This window comes from Anolis sagrei, chromosome 4, assembly GCF_037176765.1.
Source record: "Anolis sagrei isolate rAnoSag1 chromosome 4, rAnoSag1.mat, whole genome shotgun sequence".
In the NCBI taxonomy this organism is placed as follows: domain Eukaryota; kingdom Metazoa; phylum Chordata; class Lepidosauria; order Squamata; family Dactyloidae; genus Anolis; species Anolis sagrei.
In genome coordinates, this window is record NC_090024.1 from 17,268,896 (window position 1) to 17,281,991 (window position 13,096).

General features: G+C 41.9%; 1 protein-coding gene across 3 annotated transcripts in view; it reads left to right on the forward strand.

Annotated features, from left to right (window-relative positions):
- CYRIB (CYFIP related Rac1 interactor B) overlaps positions 1–4,889 on the forward strand; it is an 86,170-nt gene extending 81,281 nt beyond the window's left edge. For all 3 annotated transcript variants that reach the window (XM_067467287.1, XM_067467286.1, XM_067467288.1), the window contains exons 10-12: positions 571–697; positions 1,609–1,679; positions 4,053–4,889. In XM_067467287.1, coding sequence (XP_067323388.1) covers positions 571–697; positions 1,609–1,679; positions 4,053–4,116 — 262 coding nt within the window. In that variant the 3' untranslated portion in view covers positions 4,117–4,889. The remainder of the gene's footprint in view (positions 1–570; positions 698–1,608; positions 1,680–4,052) is intronic.
- Positions 4,890–13,096: the final 8,207 nt, after the last annotated feature.

Consider the following 13,096-nt stretch of genomic DNA (forward strand, 5'->3'; position numbering starts at 1 on the left):
CCAGAGATGTCACTGCCTTGGTCCTTTCATTATTGGCTGCTACTTCCCTGCGGGTGTCAGGTGGTGCAATACTGGTCAAATACTGTAATTTCTCCAGTGGTGTAGGGCGTAGGCATCCTCTTATAATATGGCATGTCTCATTAAGAGCCACGTCCACTGTTTTAACGGGTGAGATGTATTCCCCACTGGACATGCATACTGAGCATCAAGAGTAGCAAAGTGCAAGGGCAGATGTCTTCACTGTGTCTGGTTGTGATCCCCAGGTTGTACCAGTCAGCTTTCATATGATATTATTTCTAGCACCCACTTTTTGCTTGATAGTCAAGCAATGCTTCTTATAAATCAGAGCACAGTACAGGACAACCTGTAGCATGCAACCTTGTTCCTAAAGACTGAGCTCTAACTTTCTATAAATGTGATGTTTATGGGAAAAAACTTTTCTTTGAAAAAGCCATTATGTTTTGAGAAGGCACGCCACTGAATATGCTGATGTGTTGGAGGTGAAAGTTGGTTTGAAATTCAACTTGCAGTAACCACTTGTATTCTCTGTGTATGTGTTAACATTTCCAGGGAATACAGAAGCAGGTTCACAAATGAGGAAACAGTATCGTTCTGCCTGAGGGTAATGGTGGGTGTCATAATTCTCTACGACCATGTGCATCCAGTAGGTGCTTTCGCGAAAACTTCAAAAATTGATGTAAGTCCACCGACTAAATAGCTAAAATATTTTTTGATCCTCTGAATATTTGTATGGACAGAGTGGGATGGGGGACATCCTTCAGAGCAGGAAAGATAACCTTAAAAGTGTGCTTCCAAGTATTGGCATACAAGATACCACTAATTCATGGCTACATCAAACATTACTTGTAGCTCTAACTTTAGTGCTCTGGGACTGTTTCCAGACATTCAAGTTTATGAAGATGCCATTTACAGAACCAGCTCCTTGCTGTGAATGATAATCACCAGCAGCAATAGATCACACCAATTGAAAGGCTAGCAGTTTGAAGCCTGGGTTGGAGTCAGCACCCAACCTTCAGCCCAGCTCACTGTCCACCAAAGCAGTTTGAAAATAGCTGTGAGCTGGGAGTAGAGAAATTAGGCACCACTTAAGCGGGGAGGTATTTCATGACACTATAAAAAGGAAATACGAGAAAATGTGATCAAAAGAAGGAGGAAGTCTGTGATCAAGGGCTCTTTGTCATAGAGGATGGAGTGACAGCACCCCCAGTGGCCGGAATCAAGCACAACCTCCAGGATGCCGAATTTGGGGGAAATGCTGACATAATGCCTCTTATCTGTTGTTTATCCTGTCTGTTTAACAACATTGAATGTTTGCCGTGTATGTGTTCTGTGATCCACCTTGAGTCCCCTTCGGGGTGAGAAGGGCGGAATATAAATGTTCTAAATAAATAAATATTTGACTGCCTTTACTTTTTTGCACTATCAAACATTGTTTAGAAACGGTAATCGTATTGCAGGAGTTGAGATGATCACATTCAGATAATTTTCTATACTTTTATAAAGATGAGACTTCAAGTTCTGAATTCGGTTGCATTCCACTCAGACCTTTTTTCATGTTCTGTGTTTTCTTTTTGTATCTGTTTCTAGATGAAAGGATGCATTAAAGTTCTCAAAGACCAGCCTCCAAACAGTGTAGAAGGCCTTCTAAATGCGCTCAGGTACCTAATTCTTTAACACTGAGTGGATAACACAGCCTTTCTTCCTTCCTTCCTTCCTTCCTTCCTTCCTTCCTTCCTTCCTTCCTTCCTTCCTTCCTTCCCTCCCTCCCTCCCTCCCTCCCTCCCTCCCTCCCTCCCTCCCTTGGTAAATTTAGTCATGACACTTTAAAATTTGAGCACTTTCTTTCTTGTGTCCCATTATATTCTGGGGGTGTATCCACACTGCACAATTATAGCAATTAGATACCACTTTCATTGCCAGGGCCCCATCCTATGAAATTTGGAAGGCATCAAAGTATTTTGAAAAGAAGAGATTAAGGAATCACTTTCATTCTTTAGTGTAGGGAGTACTCAGACTCCCTTGGAAATTGTAGTTCAGAGTGCACTAGCACACTCTTGCAGAGAATTACACATACTTCCCTTAAGTAGAATGGTGCCATGGCAGTTAGTGGTATCAGACTGTTGTAATTGTATTCTAAACAAGAATTGCATTCCTTTGTTGATGGTGCTTATGTGTGTATCAGCTTTCTCCCTTACAAGAGCTTCTTATACATACATTATATCAGGCATGGGCAGACTCCAGCCCTCCAGGCATTTTAGACATCAACTCTCACAATTCCTAACAGCCAGAGTTTGCCCATGCCTGCAGTATATAGTTCTCCATAATTCTTTTTTTGGTATTTCCATTTTCCACAGGCAGCACAATCTATGCTGAGAATTATGAAAGTTTTAGCCCAACTGCACCTGGAGGCCTATATGTTCCCTATTTGTGTTGTAAACTTTAGTTTCTGGGAAGCAGTCCATCAAAAAATATTCTTAGTAAATCAGGCAGTCCAGCCTTATCAACCGCTTGGTATTGGGAGGCTGCCCTTTTGTATCACGATATTTACTTGATTGTAATGCAACATCAATTGTAATGTGCACCTTAATTTTGAATATGTGCATTGCAAAAATGTAATGCATGGCTTCCCCTTGCCTATCAGCCATTCTGCTGCCATTCCCCTTCTTCAGGCCAAGGCTGGGAAACGTGCTAGTTTCGGGCTGACAGACAGGCAGCAGGTTCCCAACGAAGCCTTCATTCACAAGCCTTTCAAAACCAAGGAGGAGCTTTTGAACGCCTGGTGAATGAGGCCAGTTGGGAAGCCGTTCTCCTCTGTCAAGTTTGCCAACATCATCCTGATAGTGGGGGGCAGGCAGTTTTACTTTTGCAGTTCCATTGCACCATCTAACCTAGTGGTTCCCAACCCGTGGTCCGTGGACCACCAGCGATCCACAAAAATGAAAATATGGTCCGCCGTCTTGCCATTACTACACTGTTGACTCGAAACCCTCTTATAGTGCCAAGGTAATGGGGATGTCAGAAGGGGAGAGGCTGACTACCCATGAAAGATGACTACTACCACATCAGCTCTAAATTATTAAATATGGTTTTCCGTGGGTGAGCAGATGGCAACTACTGGATGGCATATGTTCTGTATGAGAAACCAGACCTGATGTGGTCTATCCAATGCAATTTTCTGAATCAACACCCCAAATAACCAAACCGAATCTAAAGTTGACAAAAAACTGATTCATATAACCAATTTGGTACTAATGTTGGAGAATGGTCCCTGGTCAGGTGGTCCCTGGTCAGAAAAAAATTGGGAACACAACTTAATGTGCACCTCATTTTTGAATCTTGCTGATGGAATTTTTTCTTTGATTTTAAATGTAATGTATCACATATGTATATTGTAAACTGCTCCGAGCCTTCGGGGAGTGGCGGTATATAAAATTGATCAACAATAAATAAATAAATAAATAAATAAATAAATAAATAAATAAATAAATAAATAAATCTATGTAATTTTTCCAAGGTAGGTGAGCATAAGATTTGAGTAAATATGGTACTTTATTAAATACTCAAAAGCATTGTAGCATTCGTTACACAAGCGAGCAGAAGTTCTGTGTCTGAAAGGCCGGATACTGTCATCACAGTGCAGATTTTCATAACCTATTTTTCCTTGATATTTCATTCTGACCTGCATCTTTATTTCCCACTCAATTTCCCCCCTTTTTGTGGGAGTGGGTATTATTTTTTTTTAATATTTTGTAAAGTTGCCCTTTCCTCCTTGTGTGTGGATGATATTATTTGACTACATGAGGATGCTTGTTCCGGGAATAGAGTTCATTATTAATAGCTAAGGACACAAATCATTGTTGCTTATGTGCTGTTGGGATAGTTTCCCAGCATTTTCTGAAAAGTGCCTGTGGCTGAGCAGCTCATTGGGTGCTCTAGGGCAGGAGCACTTGGCAGGCATGATAGGCTGGTGTCCCCAATGACTGCAACTGCTCCATTTATGCTCTGTAAAATCTTTTCCTCCCCCTCTTTAGGTACACAACAAAACATTTGAATGATGAGACTACCTCCAAGCAAATCAAATCTATGTTGCAATAACAGTTACCTGGAAGTCCTGCCCTGCTGTATACAGTATTCTGCAATGACTGAGATGCACAGATCTTTTCAAAGTGATTGCAACTACTATCTTGTTCAGTCTTGCTTTTGAATTTTTTTCTTGTCCTCTCTTCCATATTAAAAAAAAATCACGTCCTTGTTCTTGAGTAAGCTGGTAACTTCTTTTTTCTGTGCCAAAATCAATGAAAATTATCACCTCTGGAAGGTAATTTGTACTTTTCAGAGTGGCCATTCTACGTGGCAGCTAATTCTGCGTTGCGTTTTTGGATTTCTCTTCTACTGGAGAAAGTTCTGTGACTTGAACTAAATATTTTTAAACGTGTTTTTTTTTCCTTTTTTGTTTTTGGAAAACTAATATTTAATATTGCTTCTTGTGCATGGCAAAACTGCCTATTTCTGCTATTTAAAAGAAAGAGACAAAGAAAGAAAGAAACCCTCATTTTCTATTGCAGCTTTTTTATGTGCAACCATGAGGAAACTTCAAAGCAGATTTGTTTAAATTAACTGTGTTTGTACAAATGGTACCCAACACAATGGTTTTTTTTTAAAGAAAAAAAATAAATGGGTAAAAACTGTTTGTTTTAAAAAGTTCAGTTTGCATTTTGACTCATTTTTGTAAGGATGTCTGTTGTATGTTTAATAACTAACGTTTCAGGAAAAAAAGTGGTGTGTGCGTAGCCAAATTACGTATGCATGTTTGTGTCAAATGATTGGCTGTGGAAGACACCAATAAAGACTGGCTTTCATTTTTCTAAGTGTGGTTTGTTTCACTAGTGTTGTTGTCAAGCCTTTGCATTTGTTGCTTTTTGGTCCAGCCTTAAAAAGAAAACAGCTGAGATATTTGCAAAGCACAACAAAGGTTGGTGATGCTATATAAACAAATCAGGAGCCAAAATCTGAAAATAAGGTAGTTTTAATATTGTTGGGAATCTGAACTGTTGGGCTCAAAAATAACCCTCAGTTAGGGTGATAAATATACCAACATAAATATAGCAATTTATTTATTTTGAACATTTATATCCTGCCCTTCTCACCCCCAAAGGGGGACTCAGGGCGGCTTACCACCGCCAATCATTAGATGCCACACAGACAATAGCAATCAAATCATAATTAAAACATTAACTAAACAGTAAATTAAAATCATTTATTTAAAAGTTAATAAATCCAAATCCACATCCAAAGTCATAGTCCTAGGTCTGTCCATTGTCAGTCCATTGTCAATCAAAGAAATTGTATACATTATTATTGCTGCGCCTGTTGCCCAAATGCTTAGTCCCATAACCATAATTTAGTTTTTTTCTAAAGGACGGGAGAGACAGAGCCGACCTGATTTCATTGGGGGTTGTGTTCCACAGATGGGGGGGGGGGGCACCACGCTTGGCGGGGATGAGGGACAGGGCCTTCTCGGTGGTGCCCCCCCCCCGCCTGTGGAATTTGCTCCCTGGGGAAATTAGGTCATCGTCATCCCTCCTCACCTTTAGAAAAAAGGTTAAAACGTGGCTGTGGGACCAGGCCTTTGGGCAATCAGGTTAAAGGAAAATTGATAATGTTGACTATGGCATGGAAGAGGACTTGGATAAGTTAAGCGGAGTAATCATTAGTAGATGGCTAGCTAAACAGCCACCAGACGGGCAATCGCTAATCAGAGTGTACGTATACTGTTTTAATCTTTATTTAGTAATGTATAATTGTTATATTTGTTATCCTGTATTTTATGATGTGGCATTGAATTATTGCCAATTGTAAGCTGCCCTGAGTCCCCCCAGGGGTTGAGAAGGGCGGGGTAAAAATGTTCGAAATAAATAAATAAATAAGGCCCTGTCTCCCGTCCCCACCAGTCATGCTTGCGAGGGTGGCAAGATCAAGACCAGGGCCTCCCCCAAAGATCTTAAGCTCTGAGTTGAATCATAGAGGGAGATATGTTCTGACAAGTAAGCTGGGCCAGAACCATATAGGGCTTTATAGGCCAAAGCCAGCACTTTGAATTGTGCCCTGTAGCAGACTGACAGCCAGTGGAGCTGACGTACCGGGGATGGTATGCTTCCAGTATGCTGCTCCGGTGAGCAATCTGGCTGCAGCCCGTTGGACTAATTGAAGCTTCCGAATAGTCTTCAAAGGCAACCACACGTAGAGGCAGTAATCTATTCGGGATATACTAGAAGTAAACTTCATAACCAGCAGAAACTTATGTAAGCCAGGGTAAGCTTCCATTCAACAGGATGGCACAGGATTGCAGAGTCAGAACTTTATTAAAGTAAAAGAAATACATTCTAGATAGGAAAAGGTCTTGGAGCTAACTAGGTTACTTAAATCTCGTCTTAGGTGAAAGGATAAAATGTCAAAAATATCCATGCAACTACATTTTGCCAAGAGAGAGGCAAAATGTGTCTTCACTGAAAGTAAAAGACAGGAAAAAAATGGAGGCTGGCCACATGGCCAACTCCAGGGCAGTTAGGTCACTTCCTTTTGAAAGGAAGTGACCTAACAGAAATTACATTGCTACATCTTCAAAGGGGGAGGAGATAGTGGCAAGGAGGAAGAGTAAAAACAAAGTCCCTTCTGAGATAAGCATGCATTTGGGGGGAGGAATCCCTCACTCTAACCCTATCTCTAGTCTAGCTACTCATTGAGAACTGGAGACTTGATGACAGAAGAGACTTGTGCAGTCCAAAGATGAAACACCCAACAAATATCACAAGAAGCTTAACCATAGAATCAAAGAGATAGTAAAAACTCCAAAGACCATCCAGTCCAACCACCTGCCATGCAAGAAGATATGATCAAATCACTCCTGGCAGATGGCTGTCCAGGCTCTGCTTTAAAAGCTCCAAAAAAGGAGTCTCCACCACACGACATTCAAGAAACCTTTTTCACTGCCAAAGCACCAGGAAGCTTTTCCTAATGTTTAGGTGGAATCACTTTTCCTACAGTTGGAATCCACTGTTCCTTGTGCTAGTCTCCAGAGCAGCAGAAAACAAGCTTGTTCCCTCTTCTGTGACAGTCTTTCAAATATTTAAACATGGCTATCAGGTCCCCTCTCAGCCTTCTCTTTTCCAAGCCAAACATCTCCAGCTGCCTCAGCCACTCCTCGTAGGACTTGGCTTCCAAACCTTTGATCATTTTGGTCACCCTTCTTGGGACACGTTCCAGCTTGTCAATATCCTCCTCATCAATATATACTTGATTTTGTACACACATGCGTTTCTTCGGGCATGAGACCCGAAACCCGCTTGAATTCTGTACTGGAATCAGAAAATACCCCAAGATTCCTCAAGAATGCAAGATTTGCTTGTCTCAATGAATGATGGTTCAGGTATGTGTACATTTTCAAATATACTTTTCTAGTCGTGTACATATTTGTGTGTACCTTCAAGTCATTTCTGAACAATGGCAGGCCTATCACGGGGTTTTCTTGACAAGATTTGTTCAGAAGAGGATTTTCACTGCTTTCCTCCTAAGGGTTTTCATGGCTGAGTGTGAATTTGAATCTTTGTCTCCAGAACCATAGGCCATAGCCAAATCAATACACCATATTGAGATATAATTAAAAGAAAACCTCCTGAAAATTGGAATCTAAAAGCCACATGAACACTTTCATTCAGTTTTTTTCCATGCTAGGAGCAACTTGAGAAACTGCAAGTCGCTTCTGGTGTGAGAGAATTGGATGTCTGCAAGGATATTGCCCAGGGGACACCTGGGTGTTTTGATGTTTTACCATCCTTGCGGGCGGTTTCTTTTATGTCTCTGCATGGGGAGTTGGAGCTGACACAGGGAGCTCATCCATCCTTTCCCTGGATTTAAACTTCCAAACTGTCAGTCTTCAGTCCTGTTGGCATAAGGGTTTAACCCATGCTCTACCAGGGTGAACATGCACATCATCAACTGAAAATATTTATACAAAATCACAGTTAATATGAATGTGTTTCCCTTCCCCAAAGAAAATGAAGAAGGTGGTGGTACTCTTATCACAAGAAGCTGGAGGAAAGCTTGAGTAGGTTCCTTTTGGGTGGGCTACAACTATGAAATTCCTCAACCAGCATATCAGCTGCGGAGCTTTGGGGGTTTTGGTCCAGTCCAAAATAATAGCTCAAAGCTCTCCAGGCATCCTTGGCATTTTTGCACCCCGATTACTTGTTTAGTTCTGTTTATTTGGATTTTGTGTAAGTCTTTGCAGGAGAATAAGATAGGGGCTGTTTGGGGAAGGTGTGGTTCTGGGGACCATCTTGGGCCTGCCCTTGAGATGAACTCCGCTTAACTGCCCTCTGCGGAGTATTGCCTTTCTGCAACCCCATTGTGTGAAGTCAAGATATTCTCCAGATAGAGAGCCTTGTTCTTGGAAAATAATCTTTACAGGACAGAAGGGTTTGTCCACCTTTTGTTAGGGGGTGTTACACATTGTGGTTGCTTCTCTGGCCTTTTCCCTTGCACGCAGCCTCATTTGTGTAGCTGGGTGGAGCTCCTGAGACTTTAACAGACTTCAAGACAGGCAGAAATTCAACAGTGTCAAAGTTTAAAAGGCTGTCTTTAAAGGAGACTTATGCCAAGAGGTGGAATGGTTCTACCTACAGCTGTAGTGTACTTTCAAGTCATTTCTGGCTTCTAACAACTCTTAACACAAGCTTATTATGGGGTGTTCTTGGCAAGATTTGTTCAGAGGGGTTTTGCCATTGCCTTCCTCTGAAACAGAGCAGGACTTGGCCAAGGTCATCCAGTGGATTTTATGGATGATAGGAATTCAAACCCTGGTTTCCAGATTCCTAATTCCTAATGTCGAACCATTATTGCTGGTTATGTCACACCAAAGACTCTTCAGCAATCTCATAAATGTTGGGAGCTGAGGAGAAGAGACAGATCCAGCAAGGTGATATTTTGATCGTTGGAACATTACTGGAGACCAAGGTTCACTTGACCACGCAAAGCCTTTCGGTAAGCCACACTCTCCTGCTCAGAGGAAGGCAAATCTTGCCAAGAAAGCCCTGTGTTGGGTTTGCTTTAGGATCACCCTTGTCAGGAATAATCTTTCCTACTTTCTCCCTTTCTCCTTGGCTACAAACAGCTTTCAAAGGGCAGAGTTTTCACTCAACTCAGTTGGGAGAAGACAGCAGAATTTGGCTCTTCTCAATAGGCTCTGGTAAGAGCAAACTTGTAGCCTCTCCCAGCCTGTACCTTCTCCATCATTATTGCCTTTTGTTATCTAATCTTACTTGGTCACATGTATTTTAAATACAGCTTTTGTTTTGGCACAAATCTACTGTGAATCTATTGCAAAGGGGCATAACATAGAATCATAGAATCAAAGAGTTGGAAGAGACCTCATGGGCCATCCAGTCCAACCCCCTGCCAAGAAGCAGGAATATTGCATTCAAATCACCCATGACAGATGGCCATCCAGCCTCTGTTTAAAAACTTCGAAAGAAGGAGCCTCCACCACACTCCGGGACAGAGAGTTCCACTGCTGAACAGCTCTCACAGTCAGGAAGTTCTTCCTCATGTTCAGATGGAATCTCCTTTCTTGTAGTTTGAAGCCATTGTTCTGCGTCCTAATCTCCATGGAAGCAGTAACAGACCTTTCTCCCAGTGAGTCAATTGAATGCAATCTACTTTCAAATATTGAATGCAGTGTGCCGCAGCTAAAATATAGTCAACTCACCGTATCCACAGATTATGCATCCATGGAGTCAAGCAACCACAGCTCAAAAGTATTCTCTCCCACACACACACAAAAACCTGTCACCGGCCATCATAGATCATAGTGAGCTAGAGTTCATCCACACCAGGGGTCCTCAAACGTTTTAAACAGAGGACCAGGTCACTGTCCCTCAAACTGTTAGAGGACTGGATTATAATTTGAAAAAAGCATGAACTTTTAAAAACAATACAATAATTAAAATGAAGAACAATTTTAACAAATATAAAGTTATTAGTATTTCAATGGGAAGTGTGGGCCTGCTTTTGGCTGATAAGATAGGATTGTTGTTGTTTTTGTTGTTGTTGTTGTTGTGTGCTTTCAAGTTGCTTAGGTTGACCCTGAGCGAGGGCTGGGTAAATGACCTTAGAAGGCCGTATTCGCCTCTCGGGTCTTGGTTTGAGGACCCCTGATTTACACTGCAGAACAGCGTTTCTCAACCTGGGGGTTGAGACCCTTAATGGGGTCATGAGTGGGGTGTCAGAGGGGTCACCAAAGACCATCACAAAACAGTATTTTCTGTTGGTCATGGGGGGGTCTGTGGGAGGAGTTTTGCCAATTCTATCATTGGTGCGGTTCAGAATGCTCTTTGATTGTAGGTGAACTACAAATCCCAGCAACTACAACTCCCAAATGACAAAATCACCCCCCCCCCCCCAATCCCACCAGTATTCAAATTTGGGCATATTGGGTATTTGTGCCAAATTTGGTCCAGTGAATGAAAATACATTTGGCATGTCAGATATTTACACTACTCTCCATAACAGCAGCAAAATTACAGTTATGAAGTAACAACGAAAATAATTTTATGGTTGGGGGTCACCACAATATGAGGAACTGCATTAAGGGGTTGCAGCATTATAAAGGTTGAGAAACACTGCTGCAGAATTAATGCTGTTTGATATCAACAACTGGGAGTTGTGGCTTGGTGAGGTACAAGCACTCTTTGGCAGAGAAAACGGAATTTGTTGCAAAAACACCCCCTACAATATTATTGATCCATGGCTGTTGAAGTGCCAAATTGCATTAATTCTCTATTCTTAATGAAGCCTTAGACACACCAATACTTTAGCAAGGGTTAAAGCTGTTCGTCTACTTGAAGGAACTTGGTAGCACACCTCTGTGCCTGTCAGCCTCATTCCCACCAACACAGCAAGCTTCTGGGCTGCAAGAGATAAACAGAGCGAAGTAGTTGATTCACAGAATTGTCACTGCGGAGAAAGGTGTGGCTCTTACAGGCTGAAAGTGAAGTCACATTCAGGGAAAAGGGGCAAAGAGCCTTCTATCAATGCAGCTGGTTCCCGGTTGTGATAAGGAGACCTTTTGCTCACCCTTCACACTTAAAGGGCAGAAAAAGACTTTTAAAAACTAGGAGTGTATCTATGCTGCAGAATTAAAACAGTTTGGTACCACTTTCGTTGCCATGCCTCAGTGCTATTGAATTATGGAATTGTAGCATTACAAGGTTTTTAGCCTTCTCTGCCAAAGAGTTCTGATGCCTCATCAATTAGAGGGCAAACAAATGGAAATTGAATCCAGACAAGACAGAGGTATTCCTGGTCAGTCATAGGGCCAAACAGGGCATAGGGTTACAGCCTGTGTTGAATGGGGTTATACTCCCCATGAAGTCACAGGTTCACAGCTTGGAGTGATCCTGGACTCATCACTGAGCCTGGAACCACAGGTTTCGGTGGTGGCCAGCGGAGTATTCTTACAGTTAAAACTTGTGCACCAGCTGTGCCTGTACCTTGGGAAGTCAAACTTGGCCATGGTAGTCCATGCTCTGGTTGTTGTTGTTCAATTCGTTCAGTAATCTCCGACTCTTTGTGACCTCATGGACCAGCCCACGCCAGAGCTCCCTTTTGGCTGTCACTACCCCCAGCTCCTTCAAGGTCAGTCCAGTCACTTCAAGGATGCCATCCATGCTCTGGTTACATCCCCATATAGACATGCTCTACATGAGGTTGCCTTTGAAGACAGCTCGAAAGCTTCAAATGATCCGATGGGCAGCAGCCAGATTGCTCACCGGAGCGGCATTCAGGGAGCATACAACTCTGCTGTTATGCCAGCTCCACTGGTTGACAGTTTGCTACCGAGCACAATTCAAAGTGCTGGCTTTAGCCTATAAGGCCCTAAATGGTTCTGGCCCAGCTTACCTGTCCAAACGTATCTCTCCCTATGAACCATCTAGGAGCTTAAGATCATCTGGGGAGGCCCTGCTCTCAGTCCCACCTTCTCCGCAGTTGTGACTGGTGGGGACGAGAGACAGGGCCTTCTCAGTGGTGACCTCTCGGCTGTGGAACTCCCTCCCTAGAGATATTAGATCAGCCCCCTCCCTCTTAACCTTCCGTAAAAAAGTGAAAACTTGTCTATTTGAACAATCCTTTGAAATCTAGTGCAGTAGACAAACACGGAATTATGTGAAATTGAATGTTGGAATGGTTCAGATGATGATTTTGGACAACAAGGCTATCAGTGAAGGTAGTGTAACTGGTAAATATAGAATATGGAACTACGGAATGACTGGATGATGTGACGATTTTAGTTTTTTAATTTATGTTTTTATTGATTTTATATGTTTTTTTATATCATATGCTAATGTTTTGATTGTATTCTGTTGTTGGGGCATCAAATTGTTGCCGACTGTAAACCGCCTTAAGTCCCCTTTGGGCTGAGAAAGGCAGTATAGAAGTATGGTAAGTAAGTAAGTAAGTAAATGAATGAATGAATAAATAAATAAATATTGGCTTTATATATTGGTTTTATATATTTTTAAAGGTCTTAATGTATGTACTTTGTAATTCTGTTTTAAAAGTGGTTTTAAGTGGATATTGTTAAGGCATCAAATGGCTGCCTGGTTGTAAGCCACCTTGAGTCAACTTCAGATTTGAGAAAGACAAGATGGAAATATTGTAAATAAATAAATAAATAAATAAATAATGAACTACAACTCCCATGATAGCCTTGGTACGGTAGTTAAAATGATGTCAAACTACATTCATTCTGCAGTGTAGACACATCCATAGGCACATTTTCTACCCAATTATAGCAGTCGATAAGTTTCCTATGCACAGGAGTGGCCAACACATGGCACCCCATCCAAACATATTTTTGTTCCTATCTGCCCTGGCTAAAATGACTTGTGATCAAGGACGACAGGAGTTTGTGTCTAGCAACATCTGGAAGTCCAGAGGTTCCCCATCCTTTGCCAAATTTTCAGAAACCAGGCCTTTCCCCTCCTCGGGCCTTTCAACAGCTTGACTCTTTATTTCCATG